We start from the raw sequence: 17,993 nt of genomic DNA, 5'->3' as shown, positions 1-17,993 counted from the left end.
GTACAACAGATAGTAACTTGTAACAATAACGATAATAACAAGCAGAAGAAATGGATGACTGAATAAGTTTATTATAGAAGGACACAACAAATAATAACTTGTTAGAGACTTGTTTTCATAAACACTCTTGTGAGGGAACTGTTTTGCACAACTATGTGGCCGCCGTGAGCTGAAACTGGCTGCGAGAAAGCGAAGCCTTAAAACTGACGCCAGAAGAGCCACGGCAATCAACCATCGCAAGAAACCCCAGCTTGATTCGCCGACGTACACGCTTCGCATATAAAACGCGAACAAAAATCCTCCGGGAATAAATAAATCTGTTACGTGTTTTGAAGGCGAAAGGCCGGGGATAGTTTTCAAATACTTCTTAACTGCTACAGTGCATCTGTGTCTGTTCCTTCGCCCACATTTCTTCGTCTTTTGGCTGGAATTACTTCAACAAGCAGACAAGCGGACGCACGCCACAACTTCCTTAGAATCAGAGTTCTGCGCGGCTGGGGTGCCTCTGTTCCACACTCACGTGCTGTCACGTTCAGTTCTAGAGGGAGCCTAGAACATATCAGGCCTCGTGGCCTTTTGTCTCGGCTTGCTCTTTCACTCCAGAAAGAAACTTCAAACTTTTGTTCCACTGCTGCCAACGTGCGGAGGTGGCGGCGTTGGCAAAAAGAAAACAAAACTCGGGCAGCGCGGTGCACGGTAACGCACTCGGCTCCTAGTGTGTAGATTGGAATTCAGTCTTATTTATTCTTTACAGCGCCGGCGATTTTCCGTACCGGAGAACAACAACAACAACAACGGCAACGATGGTTTTTCGTAGAATAAGACACTTAAGGCCATCACCTCAAAAAAGCAATGATTAAGGACTTTCCTTGAAACAAACTTAAGAGCTGCTACGACTGCCTCAGCGTGAGACACACGTAAACATCGCGCTGAGCTCACTGACCAAGCCAAAGAAAGAGTTCGTCGTGGTGTCGTGTGCCCACGCACTCTTCGGCGCCGGCGCCAGCGGCCCTTGAAGCTGATATCACCTGTCCGCGCGGAAGGTTGCTGTTTCGCGTCACCCAATATGGATCCTAATCTCGGTGGCGCCTGCTGCTGACTCCTCCCAGGCCGCCCAAGTGTCCCTGGTTCCGACAGGTCAGTGTTTCTTTTCGACAGGCCTTCGAGAAGACCCGGGAAATACGAGCCGCTGTCGGGGTGTCAATAACAGCCGAGGTCAGCTCTGGCATGTTTGACAACAAGCGGCTGCAGGAGCACGTCGTCTCAGAGCGCTTTTGAGGAGAAAAACAGGAGCAGGCTGAGTGCTACGTTGCTAAAGCTGGACCGAAAATGGCCGAAAAGCAATGTGGCAGACGGAAAGAAAGTGAAAGGACATGCAAGAGGAGGCTTGTTCGACCCTCTGCTTCATGGACGCGCTATTTTGAGCTGTCGCTCAATCACCGAACGTGCATCATTTGTAGAGAAAGCATGTGTATTTCAGCTACTCACAGTACTTCAGCAGGTTAGCGGTGCGGAACCGTTTCGCTTTGCCAATGGTCATGCGGCGACCTTCTTCGCAGCTCTCTGGGGCATGTGACGAGTGGTGACTCGGAATATTTTGTGATCACAAGCGTCTATTCTCGTCGAGGGATGCACGCCGGAACAAAGCTTGCGCGGCAGTTCAGATGAAACTGTGACGTGGGCCCTACCACTTCGGACATGCATTAGAAAAATTTGTAACTGCCTGTGTATGCTTTTGATAACCACAATTTCACTCAAAAACCATACACAACTCGACCACATGAGTAGTTAATACATTCGGTCGTGTCCTAATTGTAAACACGCCATCGTAAACGTGACCACCGTTTCCTAACCATTGCTACAGCGGAAATCGTATACAGATTATAGTGATCTGTAGCCCTTAGTTGTAACCGCTTGTTTTGCTTAAATAAACATTTTGCTTCAATAGACTAGACAGAAAAGGTAAATCCAAAAACACCTACTTGACGCCCAGTAGAACGCCGAGGCGTCTACCTTGCTCTTTTGTTTTGGTAAAGCATTGGTGGATGGTAAAGGCGCGGCATTCACGAGATGGCAGCACCATTTGGTAGAGCGGGAAATGCGAATGCTGGTTGAGAGGTTCAAGTGGGGATGACGACGATTGTAGCTCCCAAACTTGCTCTTCAAGGTCGCTTGTACACGCCGTGTCGCAGAGTTAAATTGAGGCAGCGCAGAACTATAGCCTATAAGACCCAGCCATGGTTGGTATACGCTCTACCGGCTCCCGCGGTGTCCTAAACTACGCGAGAGAAACTGGAAGAATTTCTTAGGTAACCACACGAAAGTATTTTGCATTTTTCCGCACACCGTCAACGACAAGTTGTACGCAGAAAATGGCCATTTGATGACGACGCACAGATGCCGTACAACTTTAGCTACGGAGAAAGACGCATAATACCTCAGCGTGCTCCTGCATGAGAAACTAGCTTAATTAGTACTTATGCGAATTGCCAGTAATTTCTGAGCTTGCACAAGCCACACTTTCCGGACAGCCTTTACTGATGCACCTGCACGGGAAATTACAGCCTTTCACATGCCATTCATCTATTACGCCTTTTACCAAAAGCAGTATTCCCCTCATAGTTCGGAATTTTTCACTCTTCAGGGTAAGAATCGGTGTCCAGAATTTTACACTGACACAGTTAAAGCAAGTTCAGCGGAATTATGTGCGGCCCACTAACCTAAGCTTCCCTGTACAAAAACCTGAACAAAGAACACCAGCGTCTTCATTAGCGAAGCATACAACGCATTTCCGGCTGGAAATCGTGTAGAGAATATAATATACAGGACTTATAATTAATGCAGACACCCTCAGCGTTCTCAGTGCATTGGCAAGGTTCAGCTTCATAAACACGCATTTTCAAGTTAACTGCACAACACTTATGTCAGCTAACGCATTAGAACTTAAAGTTAGCTAAGTCCCTGGACGCTGCGATATTCCAGGTAATGAAGTTGCAATTCAGAATGCTACCATGACTGCCCTTGAAATCTTCATAGATCCGAACTCAAGATTTGAAGCCATCGATAAGGCGGCAGCTCCTATGCAAATGACAAGAAAACTGGAATAAAAAACAAATAGCAAATTACCCACAGTAATACCAGGACCAGGAAAAATACAGCACAGAACGGCCGTGGCGGCCAAGATCTATAGTAGGTCGGCCGCGCAAGGCGGTTGAATCGCTATACCGGCATATAAGCCAAATTTGCTGGGAAAAACTTCGCATCTTCAGCGCGGTGCAGCATTCCACCGATTACCATAATACAGCACGTATCACATCTCAAGCGTTCTGCATACGGTGAGTAGAGTCAAGTTCTTGCCCATAGAAAGAAGGTGACGCTTGACATGCCTCACCGTGTTAGAAAAGCGAACACAGCACGTCGTCTCATTTTACGAAGAAAACCAAGTGAATCATTCAATTTGTGTTCCTTTGTTTCGGTAAATGTGGGCAATGTCAGTGATATCCGATTGTCAAGCGACGATATCTCAAGGACAGTGAAGCAATCAAGGTTTATATGTATTTCGTTAGACAGATTTGCACCATCGCTTATCACTTGCAACGAGCAACGTCATCCGAAGCATCGGAAAAATACTGAAAGTGGATAGCATGGAAGAATGACCTTTCACGCCTGATACGCTTCGCACACTCAGCTTCGGTTCATCGGTAATGCTGAAGTCCTTCGCGCCTGATCCTTCCAGATCAAAGTCTCTGTTGTTGTTTAGACATATTGCGAACAAAAGTCCGTGAAGGGACAAGCAGCTAAGGTCACATGTTTCTCCCGGACCTGTCCACAATAGATCGACAACGGCTCTGCTGACACATCTACAATGTAAACTCGTAGCGATCCGCCGTAGATAAGCCCCCATATCTGACGCAGACTGATGCCCTAAGCCGCCAGCCGATAAGGGGTCGCAATCAGCAGACAGCCAGCGCTGCCTGCAATTACAGTCAACATAGACGAAAGAGAGCCAACGAAGAAGCATTATCCGAGCGTGAACTCGGTACGCCGACGCCGCCGTCGTGGCGTCGGCGGCGACGCACGATAGGCCCTATCGGCGTCCCAAGAACACACAAAAAAACCACATGACCTCAGCGGCGTACACTTTGGCGGGCTACATAAGCCGGCTCCTCGGAACTGCGCCTTCAAAGCTGCACCCATTGCCCGGTGTAACCTACCTGCATCATGGCGTTCATGATCCCTGCCGTTCGCAACGAGTACGACATCTACCTGAGCCGCAGCCCTCGGAATTCTGGTTCGCCTCCGACCACCGAGTGGTCAACAAGTAGTGTCGAAGAATATCTGAAGACTCTTCGTGGGTCTACCTGCCCGAGCAACAACAATAACAACGCCCACGTGAGGAACAACAACCTCGTGCCAGGCAGGGACCACTGCAACGGTTCGTCACCGGCTCGGCGCAAGACAAGCAGGCACCTGGACAGCTTGCAAGGTCGGGAAGACGCTGCACTGATGCAGCAGCTTAAGAAGTGCGATCCATCTTAGCGACGGCCCATGCCACCACTAGGATCTTCAAATGCACGACTTCGGGACTTCCTGTCGTGACCCCGACGTTGATGTTGCTTCGAGAGGAAACGCTACCGCTAGTTCCTGACGAGAATCATGCTGTACAGCAGCCCGACTCACGTGACGACGCAAAGAAAACGCGCCGATGAAAAGCCACTTCTCAGCTATGAGCCACAACCACTGCATGGAAAGCACAGAGCAAGTACTCTCTCCTCCAACGCGGCTTTCACCCTTGGTTTCCCAGGCGACAGCAAGCGCCGTGGCTTTACACCACTGAAAGTCCAGGTGGCGCCCTGTTCTGAAGGCGGTCTTACTGCGCAGATGCAAACGGAAACTGGCGATGCAGTGTATTAGCTCAAGCTTGTCGACAGTATCCGGTGTCGAGTTGCACATTCCTGGTATATTCCACGATGCGGGCTTTCTGCAGCAGTTGCAAGAATAACCTCAGCAGTGACTTCCGAGATTGTTTGATGTGGCTGTTCATTTTAGTCCAGTCGAAGCTGATGTTTAATGGCAAATAAATCATCGTCTTCTGTCTGAAACAAACGTCTGTTTATTGCTGCTACTACCACCCTCCACCTTTGTATTCCTGGATGAGCTACATTGGTGGGGAGAGAGAGAGAGAGTAATTGGAGCATCAGTTGGGTTAACGATGAGTGGTGACCAGCGCTTGGAGCGTGCCGGTGGCTTGAGCTGCGAGTCCTCGCTGGACTTGAGGATAAGGGCTGCTTACTGCCGCCTCCCAGTGCTCCTCGGAAGAGATTAGAGGGAATTATTTGTTAGGACATTGCCAAACGATATTGGGGATGGTCTTGTGGGATCCGCAGTTCGGGGCCTTGGAGAGAGGTAAATATAGAGGGATAAATGGTGTGTAGACTCACGCGACAGGGGAGGGTATTGGTTTGGACAAGGCGCTGGTATCGTTCCTCTATGACAGACAGTGACCAATGTCGTGGGGGGTATCGCCGGCGAGGGAAGCGGTAGTGGCAGGTAATTTCTTGGAAAGTCAAAAGGCTGTCGCATGTTGATTGGGTGGATTAATTGTGTTGATTAGACTTATTGTCACACTGGTATACTTCACACACACATACAACCGATTAGACAAGCCTGCGCAGAACAAACAAGCGCCATTTTTTTTCAATACTGAAGGTTATAAAGCAACGAAGATGAGAAATGGAAGCGGAGGCGCGGATTTGCTCATTTATGGCGGCCTACAAGCACCAGGTTTCTTCATTTAACAGAAGGGCAGATGCGCATGGACATGCCGCACTGTGTAACGCCAATGTATCTTTACAAGGACATGATGCGGGATGTTCCTGGTCATACACTATGTCATCTAGTGATATGCTCAACACCCATGCAGACCTTTTGAAAGTCTAATGGAGAAGAGTGTGTGAGGGGGAAAAGGGGAGAACTGCCTAGTAGAAGGGATGGAGGTGACGAAACGTTCTTTTGTCGGTTGCAGGGTAGCTCGCGCTTTCTTGAAAGATGCGATTTTGGATGTTTCATTAAAGCGGGATTCTTCGAGAATATACCGATACGGAGATCGATTTCGGTATACGCGGGGTTACGGGGAGTTCCTCTATTTTATGCGCGTTATGTCATGGAATGAATTTTGACGATGTGGTTTTCCAGTATGTGTCTGCGCGCGGAAAATGACAGCGGCCGAGACGTGTTTTTTTAGCAGCAACGCTTTTATGGAGCACGCTTTTGGTTTACACTAATATCTGTGGCCAGCTCCCGGTGCCGCGGTACGTTCGAGTGGAGCGGTTTGTCCACGAATAAAACCAACCACTATTTCGCAGCCGCCTATATAATTGGCTTCTACTATACGAGTTTGTTAGCCACTTTTTTACCTAACGCGTGTGACCTCCATACAGTACTGCTGGACCCACGTCCTCGGTGACGGCGCGATAACAACGACAATGATGGTATTTGGAGCGTTTACAGAATACACCCCATAAAAAAGGCGACATTAGTGCCGTAATGCGCGGGAAATCTGTCGATTAGATAAGACAAGTAGTAAAGGGATTTTGCAACCGCTCATACGTCGGCCGATCGCTGCCACTTCACCACGTATCGCTTCTCCCCATCTCCTCTCGCATACTGATATCGCATCAGCTTTTTCAACTGTTTCCAGGGCGTGCCGTAATATAACAGCGTGCGCCTCCAGTTTGTGTTGTCACCTGCTGTGGTGTTGCGCCAAGGACTCTGTTAACGGAGCTGAGCTCGGCGTGCAGCCGCAACGCAAGGTTCCAACCGCTATGCAGTCATGGCTGCCCGGCAGCCGTGATCGTGTAGCATGCATTTAATACACCTTATGTATGTATATACTTGGAGGTGCAAGTGAGTGAAGTAATTCGAACCGAGTATTTCACACGAGGTGTCGTAATTAGGCGTACAAAACCTACAAGGGACATGAAAGTAGCATTGCCTGTAGTTTTCCTGGACATACGAAAACTCGACCAAATGTGATCGTGGTCATTACAAGCAAAGCATCGAATGACTGACTTGATTTTCCAGTCTCTTTTTTACACTGATGCGGCAGTGCCAGCGTTGCCTGCTACGTGCCGGAGCGTAGCGCGTATTCTAGTATTATGAAACTTGGAAGGAAAAAAGAAAACGATGCTTTAGAGTAGAACATGGCTTAATAGAGAGTTTTGGCGTAGCGACTAGCGTACGCTAGCCTAGGGTCGGCGGGTAGCGTAGCCCGACTGCGCACTCGCACGCGGGCACGGCCATGAGGGGCAGGCCTCACCGCAACGAATGCACAGGGCCGGCGAGGCGGGCTGCTTGTCCCCGCGGAACGAATGTGCACCTGCCCAGTCGGGTTCCGGTACCCACCGACCATAGCGTAGCATAAGCCAGGCGCTATACTAAAACTCCCTAATATTTATAGACTACGTTGCTGGCGCTTGACCTTGCCCCCTACGATGCCTGCAAATGACGCAAAGCATCATGGCAAAGGAAGAGGGGGAGTACCCTAAACTTCATTTGTATTATATAGCTTAGGGGCGGGTGGTGACTGGGCGGAGCCCAGTAGTGACTTCGGCAGTACCTTCCATTAGGACTTTTTGGACCCGTGGGTCAGCGCCGTCCAACGCCGCCTCCTATGATCAATCGAGGGTATTAGGGGTAAGGGGTATCGGTGGCACGCCAACCTTGCGTAGCAGATGGTGTCGACATCTCTGCAAGTGGGGGCATAGGGGGGATGGGTGCTGATCGGGGTATATTCGATGAAGGTAACTAATGAACTGATGCTGCTGGTGAACGTGACACTGGACGAAAAAAAGAAAGGACAAAACACGCTCTAGATCGGTGAAGGTGTTTGCTACAAGGAAGGGAGTTCCTTTGAAGGAGCCGCCACAGGCGTTCTTCCCTTGTGGAAAGTAAGGGATGAACTGGGGGGTATTTCTAGAGGAGGAGGCGGTAGCTCGTGGTGATAGCCGTGTGCGTAATAAGGCTATCGTAGTGGACTGCGCTCCATGATAGGGTCAACAGAAGGAGCTGCTCGGGCAGTAAGATCTCACACTCTCTCGAGCTGCTGTGTCGGCCGCCTCATAACCTCCTAAGCCGATGTGGGCAGGTGTCCACACGAGCGCCCCGGGTGTTTTGGGGGATTGCGCTGAAGAATTTCGAGAGCTTTGACTGATGTGCGCCCTCGGGCAAAGTTCCGTATACCAGTTTGGGGATCGGACAAGATGTCTTTTGGTGTAGGGTACTGAGAGAGGGCTCGTACTACCGCCTCCTCCTCAACCACAGTAAGTAGGTGGGTGGGGATGGTGAGCGGTGTGTGTGTGTGTGGGGGGGGGGGGGGGGGATATGGGAGCGTTGATGACCACCAGGGCATAGGCTGTGTGGTTTAGGTAGCTATAGTGGGTTGTGGATTTGATGGGACATCTTTCCACCAGGAAACGTGTGGGTTCTCTACGTGCGCCGTGTTTTGGGGGGTGCATGTTGAGGGGTAGCGGCCGAGTGAGGATATTCCTTCGGATGAGAAGCGCATTCGGGGGTGGGGGGGGGCAGAATTCGTGAGGTGGGGGTGTGGATGTGCAAAAGAATTGTCAGTCCCGCAGGGGAGGATCCTGGGCGGAAGTACTGATTCATTAGGTGGGCCCCAAAAAGTTCCTCAACGGAATTAGGGATACCAAGTTGTTCTAGTCTGACAGTAAGAGTGCTGTGAGGTACCTGCAGACGACTCTGTAGACTGTACACAACAGGCAGTTTACTTCGTCAAGTTCTGCTCGGGTGGGATTTAGGTACGGGAGAGGGGAGGAGGGGGGTAGATGAGCCCACTGATAATGAAAGCTTGAATGAAGCGTAGGCGTTCTGCCTCACTGAGGCCCTGATTCCGGGATACGATGCGCCGGAGAAGGCCAACGGATTGAGTGGTTTTGGGCGCTTAGTTGAGTGATGTATTGGAGTTCGCGTAATTTTGGCAAAAAGGTATACAAAAGAAGTGCAGAAATTTTTGTTCTAAATAAGAGCCAACTGGTACCCTAGGATTTCTCGTTTTGTGTGGCACAGCAATTTCGCTGTCATTCATCAGCAGTGAATACAAAGTCTTGTTTATTTGAATTATTTGAATACAATACAAAGTCTTGTTTATCTGAACAAACAATGATTATTTGAAATACGCGCCTCAGCAAAAATCTTGGGGGCGAGACACTGCAAATTACACACCGGATCTAACCGGGATCGCAAGTTTTTATCAACTCCTTTTTATTAAAATCTGCAAAATTTGCCTTTCCACACAAAAAAATAACGAACTAGGTCCACTATGCCTCCCTCATCTTCAATTCTGATAGGCCCTTAGTCTCTCTCTCTCTCTCTCTCTCTCTCTCTATATATATATATATATATATATATATATATATATATATATATATATATATATATATATATATATATATGTGTGTGTGTGTGTGTGTGTGTGTGTGTGTGTGTGTGCGTGTGTGTGTGTGTGTGTGTGTGTGTGTGTGTGTGTGTGTGTGTGTGTGTGTGTGTGTGTGTGTGTGTGGTGTGTGCCTGCGTGCTGCATGCGCGGAAACACACCCATATGGGTAAAAAGGAGAAAAAGGAGAGAGACTGAATCGGTTCTTACTGCTGTTAGCAACCTCTCCAAAGGTTATATGGATCGGTCCCCGATTGATTGTTAGCATATTGTTGGTACATTTCAAGCACCCGACTTCCCCTTCCGAGAAAAATTCCCAGCATGCGAGACGACGCAAAGTCGATGGGAAGACAGTTACTTGTTTACAAAGTACCATTGTAAGGAGAACATTCCCGCTTTATTCCTCCTGTTGTGACGGAGCTCCGTTACATAGCGTGGTCATAGAACGGTTACTGTACAGGCGGCACATCGTACAACGCTTCACGTCAGTCGTATTTCGCGCTCGCATCCCGAACATCCTGACTTACTCGCAAGATGGCGCCCCTTCCCCAGCAGCTATAAAGTCATTGCAACGCATACACGCACGCGTTTGCATGCGTATTGCACAAAAAATGGTGTGTGAGCACGCCGAAAACTGATTAGTTAGATTAGTTAGGAAAGCGGTTAGTTACGAAACCGATAGTGTGCGGGAAGGTCGTGTACAAGGGGATCTGCTCGTCTAAAAAAAATGGACGAATGGAGTTTTTGACAAGCGCCTATGCTTGCATAATGAAAGCCGACGAACAGACGGCTTGCACTAGTTAGTCTTGTGAACAGCCAGGAGTAGCTTCACCTGTATGAGCTTGGGTGTGCTTTAATTATTTAAATTGGTAACGCAGTGTGCACTGTGATAATACTCCTGTGCGTAAGATGTAGCATCGCTATGACGACCAGAAACTTCGCAATCGGCCGCCAAATTCCTCTTCCGGTCGTAACCTGGCGACTTTGCCATATTACCTTGCTTCGTCTATGGCCACAGTAAGCGAGGAGATTGAGCAAATGAATAACGCTTCGAGTCTTGGCGCAGAATCGCCGAAGTATGGAAAGCCGAAATGTTTAACTTTTCGTTTTTTGCGTGACACTGAAACAAACAAAAAACAACTGATTCAATGGGTGATTTCCTCCACCACGGCAAGGATTTGAACTTGGGAGGGAAGAAGGTACAAGCAGCAAGTAAGAAATTAAAGAGACAACAAAAGGCTTCGCCGGAAAGAAGGAACTAAATTAATCCATAATTCGACGAAGGCACGAGCCACTGTTCAAGTGTTCAGAAAATAGCAACAAGCTGGGTCTTGTCTTATCGATTCAAGATACTGCTCGTGGAAAGATCTGGAAAATGCGTGGTTTTTCCACAATCTCTTTCAGCGCCTACCACATCAGTACTTGTGGCCGTAGCGATAACTGCACCAGACATCCGCAAATAAAAAGAACATGATCAGAGGAGAGCGGAGAGAGAGAGAATGAGAGAGAATGAGAGAGAGAGAGAGAGAGAGAGAGAGAGAGAGAGAGAGAGAGAGAGAGAGAGAGAGAGAGACTAGACACGCGGTGAGCATGGGACAAGAAGTGTATCCCTAGCCAAATACGCTTCTGTAGCCCTAGCATATCTCGCCATATCTTGCTTTCTTCTCGCTTTCCGCAAATTTAGAAAATGCCGTGTCATCGCCTTTGGGAAGCCTGATTGGAACGTGATTTCGCGGAAAGGGAAGTAGATTTGCTTGCATTCGTACCTTGCTCTCAACAACATTTTTTTTTACATAGGCTGGCATGTAATTCGGAAAACCGGTTCTGCCGTAATCGTTTATATCAGCAATTACTGCCAGAACAGCGCTTAACGCCGTCGCTCCGTTGCCTCATTATGCATAAGAATGCACTGTGCCGCATTTTTTTCTTGTACGCCTTATCTTCTGCGTAACCTCCGCGAAGTCCTTCGAATCGTTCTCCGTATTGTCCAACCTGAGGACTCGACGTTTTAACGTAAGAAGAGAATAGTTGGCTTTTCAACCACTCTAACTTTAGTAGTTTTTTTAGTGCAGTAAATTAGCCGGACGAAAAAATTGGCCGCGTATCCTTTCGTTGCAAATGTCGACAAAAGACGATAGTCTTTATCGACTTTTGCCAAGTAAATGTCTCCCTTTGCTTTCCCGCTCACTTCCCATGTTGTTCCTCTTGCGTCGCGCTCCTCACAAGGTAAAGACGCCAAAGGTTTGTTTAAATCATTTTAAATTAACCGCGTTCCACTGCTCCAGGCCGGGTGTCTCAATGCCAACGATGCCTTACGGCGGAGACGCGCGTTAATAGAGGCGCCCTACTTCAACGTTTATAGAACCGCGTTTCCCTACTCCACGTGCGTTGCAAGCAGAACGTGGAACCTATCTAGTGGAACCTTGCGTAACTGTTGCCGGTTGATTTCTTAAAATGGTGCCAGAAGCTATATGGCGCGGGCGACAGCAGGCGACGGTGGAGTGAATTCTTTTTCTGCAGTTATTGAAGTATTTAATTCCGCAAAAATGAAACATGTATGATTCTTTATAAAGGACCACTGCAAATATCACTTGTGTAAAAATTGTTGTCTTATATTTGCGTAATGTCTTGTTCTTCTTCAACAATGTTGACAAGTATGAACATTACACTGGACTTAGACGGGTAGATTTAGATGTGACCATATAAGAGGCCTTGTTTTACTTTGTTTTACTTTGGCCGGGTGGCTGAATCGAGTCACAGACAGACAGACAGACAGACAAACAGATATACAGACAGACCAAAATTTCTGGGTTAAAGTAGCCCAAGAAGGACTATCGTCTTTAAAATTGTTCATATCAGGCCCGGCGACGGCTAACTCTTGCCGCGACACTGGGAAAATTACGTTTCGTTGCGCACGCTAGTGAATAGCTTCTTGTTGGACATAAAAGAGCTATTTTTCAAAGATATTGAGAATGCCAGTCCACGATGCAGCTGCCTGCATTATTCGACCCACTGATTTGATATTGCTTTCCACCATGAACGAAATGAGGACAACACACAACTAATCCTCTTTATAACGAAGTATTTGGGTCAGGAAGCAGGATTCGTTACAAGAGATACTTAATTAAAATCGGTGACTGCTCACTCTCGATATACTGAAGGGGGAATGATTAAATACTTCGAATAAAGCGATGTTTCGAATAATGCGACTTCGTTATATTTTAGGGTATGCTTACATCCTGACGCCAAAATATCTATCTCATCCTGTTAATTTATGAAACTTGTCAAACATCACCTCTTTACCACAGTAGAGTAATCATCAGCACCATGAACTGTGCTTAAATTCATATATATATATATATATATATATATATATATATATATATATATATATATATATATATATATATATATATATATATATATATATATATATATATATATATATATATATATATATATATTGTTGACGGTTGCCCCTCTGTTTTGGCGATGTAGATGTTCCAATATGTCTTGTTGATCCTTTGCGTTGTACAATTCTTTTTCCTTATAGTATATCTATAGAGTTATTTTCCTTTTCTTCTCTCTTTATGCTTTGTTTCATGCTGCGTAAGCATGCTCTTATGCTTTAATTTACTCTGATTGATTTATTAACCTATTATTGTTACTGCCTGTAAAATTGGACTTTTTATTCCTTTTTATTTATAAATAGGAGGTACCCCTGCCAGTATTGTAACTTTTGAACCTCCTCCTGTATTAAATGGTGTAATAAATTAATTGAAATTAAAAAAATTGAAAATTTCACAGTAACTATATATATATATATATATATATATATATATATATATATATATATATATATATATATATATATATATATATATATATATATATATATATAGGTAAAAGAAAAAGATATGAACAACTTTGCGGTTAACTTCTTTATTAGAAATTAGTCCAACAGTTTCGGAAATAAACAAGTTAACCGCAAAGTTGTTCATATCTTTTATCGAACGTTTCTCCTGGCCCGTTGCAAAACTCATCGAATTTTCTCGACTTATATTTTAGCTTATGTATCACTATATCAAGGAAACATGACAAACACGCGTCATTCGTCACTTCTTAATATTTCGGAAACAGCCGAATAGCACTGGAAATGACGACTGCAACCTTGATATATATATATATATATATATATATATATATATATATATATATATATATATATATATATATATATATATATATATATATATATATATATATATATATATATATATATATATCTTGGGCTGTGGGTATTGCTTGTGCGTGCGTGCGTGAGTGCGTTTAAGTGACCCGCAGTGGGGCTTGAATGGCGCTACGATATCACGATAGTGAACATGCCGTAGCGGATTGGTTTCATTGGCGCGGCGGTTTTAGGTAGAGGCGAAAAAACAAAGCGTCAGTGTTTGCGAAATTTCCTCCCACGCAGGAGACCTCCTGTTGGTCTAAGTTGTTCCCCGAAATTAGCGTACGGTGCGCTTTATAGGCAGGCGTAGCCTCTGTCGCATGGACAAGAGCATGTAGTTTGCGGATGCCCCGATTTGCGTATTACGCACGCAGCGACAAGTCGTTTCTATCCACTGCAGAGGTATTTCGGCAATGATCGCTTTCATCAAAAGGTAGGTTTTGCCGCAAATCTTGCATGTCGCTGGCCCACGGACGGCGGGATATTGGCTCCACGCCGGTGAGCATGAACATATCGGCAGGTTTACATTACTCGGCTTTTTCTGTAAATTGGCATTGCCGCTAATCACGTAAGCTACGCGCGCAAGGCCACGTACACGTTGGTTACATCAACGCGAACGGCCATAGCGTCGTAGTTGACTAGCCTCCGCTGTAATGTCGGTTTTCCCGCAAAGCGCGTCGGAATTACCATTTGCACAGTCCGTGCATGTCAACTCCAGGCACGCGAGCATGTACATTTAGATGAAGTTATAATCCGCATTCAGAGTAAATTTCAATGTAAAGATGGCATCTCCCGCCCTCACCTCGCCCCTGCTGCAAATCACGTAGAATGTGTGGTGGACGCATCGACAGGAGCATGTCAATTCTAGACACGCGAACGGTTGTCTATATCGGGAAGGTTCGCTTTGCATCCAAAGTTAGTTTTAACCGTAAAGAAGGCTTTACGGCCAATCAGGTCACGCCCAGACATGGGCATGACCGTACGACGAACATGAAAAAGAACTTGTAGGGGAAATTTAGCTTAGGGTTAAAACTAACTGTCGCTGTGTTGCAGTATCTGTATGTCCTGGGAAAGCTATATGTTCAGACGACCGAATCAACAGGCATATGGTGAGCTGTGAAGGTACGAAAACGGCGTTTCACGCAGTTCGGTTAGCTGAAACGTGAAATGACGCCGTTACTTATGTTACGACAGTTGCGGCAACAGTCTGAATTTGGCGTAAGGGACGCAAAGCATTATGGAGGCGGCTTCGCTGTAGAAGTGAGACCGTGTCTAAAGTTCCAACGCCGCTTTCCCTGCCACTCGTAGTGGATCCCTAAGTTGGAACGACGACAGTAAACGAAGTAAGCTACTCCGAGCGACGGTGAGCCTCAGTTTCTTGCACCTCGGCTGCACTCAGGACCTGTGTAGTTGTTTATCGTCCTGAAAGAACTGTAACACCTTGAGCGGTTTTACCAATGATGTAGCATAAAATAAAGATTTTTTTACAGCGGAGCTGCACGAGGCTAAAGTACCGTAGAATATTTGTGCCCTCACCCAAAAACATGCGAGGGTCCACGTGTCTTTAAAGCGGAGGGAATTCCACAGCACAAGGCGTTCCACAGCATTCGCTTTAACAGGGTAGTTGCGAAAGGAAGCTGTCCACGCGAGTGCGCCGCGAGGTTAAGCAAGGGAGCGCACTCGAACGAGCGAACTGGCGTGCAGTGAAGTCCCCCATCGCCAACGAGCAGCGGCGCACAACGTAGGAGGCAGATCGAAGCCACAAGAGGACGAATCCTTTCGAGAACACGCGCGGAGGCATCGCGTCTTAGCCATTCAATTGCACATTGATGCGTCCGCATTCAGAACCCTTAGAAAGCACTTAGACGCCCTCGGACTCTACTCGGACGGTGAGTCGGTGCTTAGGTGTCCTTGGATTGTCCTCGGAAAGTAGGCCTTCGGAAATTACCTGCAATATCAATCGAATTTTAAACAATTTGGAATCATGTTGAAGTATCCCTGCAATTACTTAGGTATCACGCGTGGAAGATTTTAGAGTTGATTTTGTACCGCAAAGCATATTACTTGAGTATAAGGGAGGACTCTCCCCTCCATGCCGCTGACGAAGCGAATTCGGTGAATGAAAGTACCATACACCTTTTTGACTTGGAAATGTGATCTGCTCTGTTGCATTGCGCATGCGGAACATCATTCGAGGATTTATTTATTTATTTATTTATTTATTTATTTATTTATTTATTTATTTATTTATTTATTTATTTATTTATTTATTTCACTTACTCTCAATAGCCGAGGCAATGCAGAGAGTAGTGGTTTACAGAGAACACAAAAAAGAGCAGATGCGTCAAAGTACACAAAATCTCTTATAAATTGGCTAACTATACTTGGTCGCGACATAAATAACATAATAAAGAACAATTAGTAAGAGTAAATATATTCAGACCGAAAAGGCACAAGGCGAAATATATGCACATTGCAAAGAAAAAAAGACGGGACTTACCGTATGCTCGACACCGTCATTCGGCGGCATTTTATTGTTCGCTGCGTGAATTGACCAAGCGAGCGCATTGCGGTGAAGCTGAATCAGGGGATTGTCCTAGAGTGGAGAACGGGGCCCGCCGATAGCCATTCTGAAGAGGCGCGTCCGTGAGCGCGGATAGCGGCCTCTCGGTACAGCGCGGAGGCAACAAAAGCGCCGTCCTCCATAGAAGTGACGGGGCTTTTTTTCCGACGCAAGGAGAGAAGAGGAACAGGGACACGTTTGCCGGTTTGCTGCACACGAGCACCTCAACAACCAGCCTATTACCAGACGAATCAGCGAGCGCGTCGCAGGCTTTGCGCTGTTTTCACAGCTTGGCATGCTGGCAACAGCACAATTATCTCCTTTACACGATGAATGTACGCATTTTAACAGGCAATGAACGACGGCCGCACTCCATTTACAGTGAAGACACAATAGTGTGCGGCAGTAAGCGGACGAATACATCGATACCAGCTCTCTTCGTTCCGCAGCCTGTGAAAAGGGGGTACCTGTTGTTTCGAGTGCGTTGGGAAAAGAGCGATGCAAGTTGTGCTGAGGGAGGGGTGTTCAGTGGAGAAAGAGAAGGCAAACGAAAAGGAGGGAATTGGAGTGGGGTGGCCACGCCCTTCAGTCCCTTTGTGGGCACTATATACGTTCATCTAAGCCTGTTTCCTTCATAAAACGCAGAATGGCTTTTGTTACCCTCTGCGAAGTCGATGGTAGGGATCCATGTCCTAGAATAGTCTTTAGTGTGAACGGTTGATTGTCCAGTCGGCTGAGTTCGGCAGCCAACACGCGTCTTTCCGGTGAATACTGAGACAACGACAAATCACATGCTCGATTGCTTCTTCAATCCCGCAGGCGTCGCAGTGTACGCTACTGGCCATCCCGATGAGGAAGGAGTATACGCTTCCGTGAAGGCCACTCCCAACCACAGTCTAGAAAGTAAAGTAGAGTGTGATCGTGACACCCCACACAGAAGACGGCGCTGGAGTAGAGGGTCCTGGTTGTGGAGGCGCGGGTGCACAAAGTCCGGCGTATTCCATTGACCAATGGAGGTCTTACGAGCGAACTAACGAAGCATCCTAGCGTCCTCGGTCCTTGAAAGGGGAAGCAATATGGTGCTTTCACTGTCATGGCCTGTCCGGGCAGCTGCATCAGCCGAAAAATTCCCGGTGACTCCAGAGTGACTTGGCAGCCACATAAATAAAATATTATGGCCCTTTATGACAACCCTGTGTAATAATACCCTAATTTCTGTCACAATTTGGTGAAAAGGACCGTAGCGCAGGGCTGCTTGCATACTGTGCAGTGCGCCTTTAGAATAGGAAAAAAAAGATCGCTTTTGGGGAGCAGCTTCATTGATGTATTGAAGAGCACCACGGAGGGCTTCAAGTTCAGCAGCCGTCGAGCTTGCAGCATGGGCAACACGGAATCGAATTTTAGTTAATTCTGATGGTGAGACCACCGCACCTGCTGAGCTCAAGGACGTTACAAAACGACTTGTGTATATTTGTTTCCGGTAATTGCGTTGCTCGTGCAGTAACTGCATGGAAAGTTGTTTGAGGGTCAGTGGTGGCCAGTCGGCCTTATTTACAATGCCCAGAACATGGATACGAATTTTGAAGGTTGCCAGGCACCACAACGAGAGAGCGGTATGACCGCAGGCGTGTACCTCGACGGTACTACAGCCCTGTGCGCTGCGACAATCGCTGCGAATGAAGAGTGTGGTCGACTTCGAGGAAACTGGGCAAGTTGGTGACATGGTAATTTCGTGAGGAGCTAGA

The 17,993-nt window shown here is 46.8% G+C and overlaps 1 protein-coding gene and 1 long non-coding RNA gene across 2 annotated transcripts in view; both read left to right on the top strand.

Annotated features, from left to right (window-relative positions):
* The first annotated feature begins 691 nt into the window (after positions 1-691).
* LOC144179090 (uncharacterized) overlaps positions 692-17,993 on the top strand; it is a 30,517-nt gene continuing 13,215 nt past the window's right edge. Inside the window, exon 1 of the long non-coding RNA XR_013324140.1 lies at positions 692-1,137. This is a non-coding gene — a long non-coding RNA (uncharacterized LOC144179090). The remainder of the gene's footprint in view (positions 1,138-17,993) is intronic.
* LOC144179087 (uncharacterized) lies at positions 4,040-5,106 on the top strand. The gene has a single exon (XM_077707294.1). The coding sequence runs from the start codon at positions 4,222-4,224 to the stop codon at positions 4,537-4,539; it is 318 nt and encodes a 105-aa protein (XP_077563420.1). The 5' UTR covers positions 4,040-4,221; the 3' UTR covers positions 4,540-5,106.

The sequence above is a fragment of the Haemaphysalis longicornis genome, unplaced genomic scaffold (assembly GCF_048455015.1).
Source record: "Haemaphysalis longicornis isolate Haplotype H1 unplaced genomic scaffold, Haemaphysalis longicornis Haplotype H1 scaffold_4, whole genome shotgun sequence".
Taxonomy (NCBI): domain Eukaryota; kingdom Metazoa; phylum Arthropoda; class Arachnida; order Ixodida; family Ixodidae; genus Haemaphysalis; species Haemaphysalis longicornis.
The sequence above is the reverse complement of the archived record's forward strand: the minus strand, read 5'-3'. Positions and strand labels throughout refer to the sequence as shown.

Excerpts from the sequence above, each read along its gene's own strand:
- LOC144179087 (XM_077707294.1), top strand. The coding sequence starts at position 4,222 with ATGGCGTTCATGATCCCTGCCGTTCGCAACGAGTACGACATCTACCTG.